General features: G+C 45.3%; 1 protein-coding gene across 1 annotated transcript in view; it reads right to left on the minus strand.

Moving 5' to 3' along the window:
• The window catches only part of RIT2 (Ras like without CAAX 2), a 227,302-nt gene extending 221,448 nt beyond the window's left edge, over positions 1-5,854 (minus strand). Inside the window, exon 1 of the mRNA XM_044431406.1 lies at positions 5,755-5,854. Within this exon, the coding sequence (XP_044287341.1) occupies positions 5,755-5,854 (100 nt within the window). The remainder of the gene's footprint in view (positions 1-5,754) is intronic.
• Positions 5,855-8,596: the final 2,742 nt, after the last annotated feature.

Below are 8,596 nucleotides of genomic sequence, written 5' to 3' on the forward strand. Positions count from 1 at the left end.
GGGGGGGGGGCTGAATTTGGTCCTTGTGCCAGGAAACTGCACCTGTAATATAGCAGGTAGGCATAGTGCTTACATCGGCAAGCGTACTCTCGCGGCAATGTTTTGAGTGAAGCCATGCCAATTGGCTACCATAGGTGTGGTCCATGCTATGTATACCACTACCACCCCCTGGGAATGTGGTCTGCCCACTCCATTTCCCTAGGAGTAGTGACCCATAGCAGGGAGCAGGAGAAAACATTCAATAGATCTTGGACTATTCTTCCTAGGCTTTAAACAGCTCAGCTGCAAAGCAAAGTTGCGGCATGGTTTGGAACTCTGTCATCTACTGGCTGAAGATGGTACTGCAAGCTTCAACATACCAATTAATAAGCATTAATTAAAGTGTTTTAACATCCACACAACCTTGAGGTGCTTGCTGATGGATTTTATTTAGGATGCTTGTCAAGTTCCAGATCTACCTGTTTTGAAGTTCTGGAGCTATGATGTTGACAGGCAGACAAGCAAACACTCATCCTCTTTTATATTGTAGAAGTATTATGGCAAAACGTGGTATACTTGGACTCCGGATGTTTTTCCAAAACAAAAACTCTGTCCTCTTCTTTGGGAAATCAATAACTACTTTTCTGAATTAATTAAGGCCCACTTAGCTTAGCATCTTTCTCAGGAATGCCTGCTGGTTGCCACCAAAAACTGGCTAATATTCAGTCAGTAGCTTATCTATATTTTGTCCACTCCTGAGTTCAGACCAGGAAAGTGGGACACCGAAAATTTGATTCCATGTAACCAAAATGGGCTTTTGCAGCACTTGAGTTCTGAGAAGCAATGTTGGTCAAGAGCTCCCCTCCACCCGAGATTTTCATAATCCTAGTTAGTATATGGTGCAATGATGGCCTCGGAACCAAGGTTTTTGGAACTCTTCCTGGCCTCTGCACTGTTACCATTTTGCCTCCAGATGAAGGCGTGTGACTGTAGCGAACACTCATGACCCTTAAATTATAGGAATTTTTGATCTCCACTGCTGGGATTCTGATACATTTAATGTATGTTTTTGCTGCCCTTGGGGCTGTTGATTTTATTCTTGTAGGTTGCTGTGCCGATAGCTTTCGATCGTTACGTTGATTTTTTGATACTCTATCCATGTTATTGCTTATATGTTGCTGCGGGTGTAATTGTTGACAGCAAATGCAGATCACTGATTATTTTGGGTGTAATCCTTTGACCGCTAGACACTGTCTGAGAGGCTACAAGATTATTCCAAGGCTCAGCTCTGACCTTAGAAATGTTTCTACCAAAAATGACACTCAGCATGGCTTGGAAAGATAGCAGCCTAAAACAGTGCAAAATGATGAAGCACTTTACACTCCTGTCATGGCATCAAACTGGAATCTCCCAGCACCACCTTCTGAAGGTTTTCCTCCAAGAAGAACCAGGCCCACCTCATAAGAGTGCCTCACAGGATGCTGTGGTTGATGGTCGTGAAAGCTGCTGAAAAGTCCAGCAGGAGCAACAGGAGCGAAGTCCTCTGCCCATTTCCCAGCCTAGATGGTCTGCCAGGGCAATGACAGAAGTCCTTGTCTGGGCTTGATAAATCTGCCTCATCCTGCAGGCACTGGAGATGAGCCACCTCCACACCCACCACCCGTGGGGAACGAGCTAGATATTGCCTAATTCAGTGGTTTTCAGGGATGGTCTTGGTTGGTTGGCTGGTTGGTTGGTGGGCAGGTTAGTCCTTTAACTGACCATGGAAAAGAATGCTATCCATGGCTACCAGCCTTGCTGGCTATGTGCTTCCTCCTTCACCAGAGGCAGTATACTGGCATATACCATTTGCTGAGCAGAACGGGTGGAGATCTTGGGTCCATCCCGCTTGAGGGATCCTGCGGGCAGTGGGATTGCCCCCGTGTGCATGGAGTGCTGGACTGGATGGAACATTGGCCTGACCAGCATGGTTTTCTTACATTCTTACGTTCACTTACCATCATCTGTTTTGGCAAGCTGGAATCACACCTTGCCTTAAAGAAAGATGCATTCAGCACTATACTAACCCACCCAGCCATAATGACCCCCACAGTCACTTTCATCAGCTAGGAAAGGCAGGCATCTCGTAGCACACAAGTTCTGGGGATCATCTGCTCAAGGATCCTCAGACTGGTGTTGCTGCACAGTTTCTATTACAACTGGGCAAACAAAGCCCAAGCTCCTCTCCACCAGGCCTGCACCAACTGTGGCACCCAAGACGGCATGGCTACCTGCAAACTTATACTTATGGCCACCACCAGGTAATCTAAAGTTTAAATTTTAAATCCCTCGTAATGTTATATTTTACTTTATTTAAATATTGGTTTACTGTCCTTCACCCAAAATCACTCAGGTGCAGTTTACACAGGTGAAAGATAAAAGCATGAAAAGCTTTTCACAAAACCACACATGGAAGGTGAGGTTTGGAAAAGAAAGCTCTGTCAAGGTTGATTATGCCTTGGGTGCCATCGAGCTATGTTTGGTTTAGATGCATGTGAGTTTCCAGGGGCATCCAATGCTCCTTTTGCGCTGTGTTTCATCTGTGCAGATAAAGTGCTGTTTTTGGTGATCTGGTTGACATGATGGGGAGGGAGAAGGAAGGAGGCTAGTGCACCAATTGGAAATACACGTGCTGTGCATCCAAACCACAACTCTTTTGTCCTCTCTGAGGATGGCAGCCACCATGGTTCTCTGTATTTGGGGACAGGGGCAGTATGGTATTTGGACTCTCAGCTCCAAGGTCTCAGGGCCTCAGAGCTGGGAACCCCCCAAAAGCATCTATGCCTCTCCCAGACAACACCAGGAGAGCATAGGGCTGTGAGGTTTCCCATCACTCTTATATTACATCAATTCTGTCCTGTTTTGGCATCCATTTCTGACATCTGTTTTCTTAGAAAATAATGCATTTTCTAAAGCACTTGGAAAACATGCATGCACTTCTCTGACTGCAATTCACCTGTGAGATTTTGTGTACACATTTCTTGCTAAGTACATTTTTTCAAATACACAGTATTCTTGTGTGTATTTTCTAATGTGAGCTCAAGCTCAAGAATCAGGAACGTGCAAATTTTGCAGTGCAACTGCATTCAGGTTTGGACCTTGGCTCAGCCAGTGTGAATTTAGTTATGTTTGCACTGAAGTGTGAGCCAGACTGCATTCCCACCTGCTCTTAGGGACACCAGGTGCCAAGAATCTTACTCTGTCCCATGATTTCAAGCAGGCCGTTTTTCCACCCATGAGCAGAGCATGTGAGTCCGTGGCAGCTCATCTTGCCACTTATTCTTACCCACCTTTCCTTGTGCTTAACACATCACCTCCAGGTTCAGACCTAGACATGCCCTAGACCTTCACACACACAACTTCAGGAATGTTGAACATTTTGCTTTTCCATGCAAAACATCCAAGCATGTCCACTGAATATTCCAAACGTGGCGGTGACCACTGAAAATGCTGGTAAATTCCCAGCCCAGCACTTGCATTCATCTTGTTTCTGCTTCCCCGTGCTTTTGCACAAATATCCTCTATCGGCTCAATCATCCTTGCTTTAGCCCATAGAGGAAATCAATAGGAAATTCGTGCAGCTCCCTGCTTGATCATTGCTCAGTGTGTAGCATCTCCCCATTCACATAAAGAAGCAGAAGTTGCACGTGTGCATGAGAATTGGCCGGAAGCCAAATGGCAAGCAGCTGCCCAGAGAAGCCAGCCCAGCCCATGGCCTCCCTCAGTCCTACTTTCCTTCTAAATCCCATCCCAAAGAGCGAGCTCAGCATCCTGTTCCCGGCCAATACAGCCCAGCAGATGCTTCTGGAAAGCCTGTCAGGAGGCTGTGAAGTTCAGCAGCTTTGGGATTACCAGGTTTTTGCATGTAAAGCATGTGCCTTATGAGCTATGCCTCCTTCCAGTCTTGCTCCCCGTCCCCCATGGATACATTTTGCTGCTCTAAGGCCAGCCGAACAACTATCTCACTGCATCTTGTGACAGCAGATTTTATGTATTTGGTAACTTGTACAAAAAGTTTGTTGGGTGTTCTTGGAGCAAATCAGTTCAGAACCTGCTGTGGATCCATTTCTTTCAATGACACAAAATCATGCTGAGCAATCCTACATGTGTTTACTCAGGTATAAGTCCTACTACATTCAGTGGGATCCTTACCGTAAGGGTATATTATGTGACTGGACTCTTAACATCAAAAGCAAGAGAAACAAATCTGCTTTCTTCCATTTTCTGCACGTGTCGTATTATTTTATAGATCTCCAATATCTTTGTCCTTTTTTTTCCAAAATGAAAGGACTCCAAATATTTTTAACCTTTCCTCACATTTCACCTGACCCATGTCCACCATATCCGTTTTCACGGTTGCTGGGGGTGTTTTGGCTACATTTTCTAGGAACTTAAAGATGTGTTCTGACCTTGTGAAAAATGCCCCCAGTAGTATCCTAATGGTTGTAACTTTCCTTTGAATTTTGGACTAGTGCCTTTGCTGTGTATACTATCCACACTCACTTTATGTATAACATTGGAGATCTCTGATTCCAGATGTTCCCTGGTGCTGCTTCAGGGCATCCAGATGTGCCCACTTCCATTCGTTGAGATGGCTTTCCTTTACCAAGTGCCCCTGCCCTCAGACACATTTGCCAGGTCAATCAAATATAACGTCTTGTGCTTGGCATTGCCAAGGTAGTTAAAGAGAAACTACGGCTCATATACAAAGTATGTATGCTTTGATTCCGCTGTTTGTTCATTCTAATAGTCCTGAGATTTAATAGAGTGCACCAGGCTTAGCAGATGTAATTACAGGCATGTTGTACAGACAGGTACATCATCCCGGGAAGCAAGTACTGAGACAGACGCTGCGTGCTCAGCAAAGTGGCTTTAAGATTAGAGGATGTTAAGTGCTGGCAAAGATAAATCAAAAGGTTATAATCTCTGGCAGGAGGCAAAACGCTGGACAGAAGTAAGAGCTCATCTGGAGCATTCTGTAACCCCGGGACAAGAGCATCTTTATCTTTCCCTCCCTCTAGGTCATTCTAATGAGTCTCTGATGACATCAAACTTCTCGTCTAGAGGGATGAGAATATTCAACATACATCCTATGACTTGGCAGGTGAAAGGTGAGTACATCACGATCCAAGGTCTGATGGCATGCAGTAAACAAGTCAACATGAAAAGTTGCGCAACTTAGCTGGGGGCATCCTGCTTCCTTTCTCACTGCCAAGCTGACTTCTTAATCAGTCTGGTAGGGGTCCCCTTTTACCCCCCCCCCCACACACACTTCTGCAACTGGCGGGCATCAACAATTATTCCTGTTATTGCAAATATGACTTGAAAGGGCTTATCAACAGGAAGGTCTGGGGTCCATCCCATGCCACTCCATCATTCCAGGTGATACTCAAAGGGGATTTCTCTCGAACAAGCTCATTGAAGTGACCAGAAGTCCACAGATGTACTTGGGTTCAACTCCCATCCACCTGAAAGCTTCTGCAAGCCCCAGTGTATTGGGCCATCAGCCTGACGAATAACGACATACAACCTCCCTTATTGTTTTTAATGCCAAGCAGAAGCTGATACTCTTATGCAAATGACGCTTTTTCATAGTGCTTTTAAGCAGATGTTCCCTTCCAGGCTTCTATTCTCTTCTCAAATACAGATCCCCTTCCTTCACCTCCTACCTGTAAAATGCATCCCTCCAACACCCCCATCCCAAAGCATGAACAACAACAACAACAACAAACTTACCACTTTTGCCCACTCCGCCTGATCCCAGCATCACCACCTTGTACTCCCTGGGGGTTCCTGAAGTGCTCGGGGAGTTTGCAATTTCGCATTCAAGCTCCATCTTCTTTGCTCAAGGGGGGGGACAGACCTGCTGGTGCTTGCTTTCGTTCAACTCTGAAAGCGATTGGGGAGGGGAAGCGAAAGCAAGTTGTATAGGAGAGGTATGATCTAGCAGCTTCACTCACTTGCTGCTGTGTCTGTGTTAGCTGCTGAAGGTCTCATAGCAACCAGTTTAAGAGCTTCCAATAAAAATCCAGCTCATCACCCTCCACCCCTTCCTCCCGTCTCTGTAGCTCTTTCTCTTTCACTGTCTCTTGTTGGACACACGAAGATGTGCATCACTCAGAAACCAAGCACCTTTGGTGCTCTTGGGGCTTGTCTCGGCAATCAGCTTCTGGAAGAAGAATCAGCTTCTTCCAGACACTGAATCTCTGATCTATTTTCAAAACCGACAGATTAATTCAAGTCTGAAAGTGAGGTTACAGCCAGGAAAAGAGCTGCTGAATAATTAGGGCCCCTTGATTTAACCCTCTTCCACACAAAGAGTTCTAGGAATATTAGGGTTGGTTATTTATTCAGGGGTGCAAGAGAATGTAGTAATCAGAATTTACAACAAATGCTTGTATCAGCTGATTCACCCAATGTACTCTCAATGTGGGTGAGCATGGAATTGAGCACACCGCTGCCAGTCGTAGGCAAATTTCTGGGACCTGAAGGGCACAGTGAGAAATCAGTTCAGAACAGCCTCATTGGTGGGCAACCCCAACCACCATCGTGATTGTGCACGGGGTTCCCACAGACTGGTTCTTTAGCATTGTAGGACTTGTGGGGAAGAGAAAGGCTCTCCTCTGAGACTTTCTCAGGTAGCACACCTAAGATCTTGAGGTTTAGTTCAGAGTGAGTGAGTCTGGAGGGTCTCCATTACCCAAAGCATGTCCTGGTGGGTAAGACATATATGATTTTGCTTGTACCTGAGGCAAGGTGGGGTTCCCTTTAAATCTGCATTGAAGAGAACATCACCTTGCCTCATCTGCATGGCAATTTGGCTCTTCTGCAGAGCCTCGGAGTGAATTCATACAATGGTCGTCATCCTAGTTTTCCCAGCTGATGTGACTTGCCTCTTTCTTCCAGGTCAAAGAGTTGCTTCTGCCACTGATGGGGATGCACCAATCTTCTAACTCCAGTTTCTTGTTTTTCTAATCCTATATTTAGTTCACTGAGTGGTCCTGAGTTGCACTATTATGAGGAACCCACTTTCTCCATCCAATCCATAATTTTAAAAATCCATACCATTTCCTCACCTGTTCATTAAAGAACCAAAAACAGCATACGCTAAAGAGTCTCCAATACTTTCTGATATGATTCCACAGCAGATCAACTTCTTCTGAGTCATGCAAATTCTGTAGGCTTATGGATTGCTGGTGTATATTTCTGTGTTTATGCACAGTAGGAAAGTTCAAACTTGCATAAGTGGATCAAGATTTTCCCAGACAAATATCTAGTTCTGTCCATCAGTGGATGCTGGAACAAAAGACACCCAACAACAGCAAAACACAGATGAAATGAATTTAACTAAATCTATACCGTGGTACCTCGGCTCATGAACGCCTTGGTTCATGACCAAATTGGGTCACGGACAAAAATTTCATGAAAATTCTGACGTGGGTCACAAACTCCACATTGGGTGGCGACCAAAATCGCAGCCATCCTCCGCTCCTGAGTGGGGAGATGGCCACGACTGCAGTTGTGCTTGTGCAGGGAAAATGTGTGTGATCATGGGCTCGCTCCTACAGGAAAAACGGGCATGATCTCGGCCATCTTCCCCGCCCCCAGCCAGCACTATCGCAGCCATCTCCCCACTCGGGGGATGGAGAGATGGCCATGATCATACTGGGGGGGAGGGGAGATGGCCGAGATCTCGCCCGTCCCTCCCTCCCCCAGTGCGCCCCGTTTGCGCCCATCTCTCCCCCCCTCCCCCCAGTATGTCGGGATGATGGACATGTGCAGGGATGGCAATCGTGGTCATGCTGGGGGGGTGGGAGGGTGGCCACGCTTGTGCTTGGGGGTGGGGGGGGAGATGGCCACAATCTTTGCGGTTCTTTGTCACTTTGCTTCACATTCTTCTGATTTAAAAAAATGGTTACATAATGGATTAACCTTATTTACATTAAACCTTATGGGGAAATTTGACTTGGCACACGACCAATTTGGGTCCCGACCAGAGTCCTGAAACGGATTAAGTTTGTGAGTCAAGGTACCGCTGTATATTCCGCCTCATATGGAAGGGCCTACAAACCTCAAATTATTTTAGTTGTACTTTTCTGATTTTTTTCTAGCTCTGCATAGCCTTTCTGACATGGTATGACCAGAATAGTACACAGTTTTCCAATATGACCAGAGACAGTAATTTCATACAAGATGTCCCTTTTCATTGCAATTGCTTTCAAACAATTTCCAAGAAAATATCTATCTATCTATCTATCTATCTATCTATCTATCTATCTATCTATTTTGCACTGCTGCAGCTAATTAGATCAACACCATTGGCAAGATATTCCGCACAGCTCAAAGACTGCATAGTCAAAACTTGTTTCTATCCCATTTATATGCGAAGTTTGGATTCTTTTCTTCCAGTGCATATTGCTTTTTGCTGAATCTTATTTGCCATTGTTATGTCCATTTTCCAAATTCAGAGATAGCATTTTGGAACTCTTCATAATCCTATTGAATGTTCAGTAGCACTGAACTAAGCATGTCTCTCTGAACTCTCATGGGTCTATTTGTGACTTGCAAAGAGAAAGCA

This window comes from Varanus komodoensis, unplaced genomic scaffold (assembly GCF_004798865.1).
Source record: "Varanus komodoensis strain SLA01 unplaced genomic scaffold, ASM479886v1 scaffold22, whole genome shotgun sequence".
NCBI classification, from domain to species: Eukaryota; Metazoa; Chordata; class Lepidosauria; order Squamata; family Varanidae; genus Varanus; species Varanus komodoensis.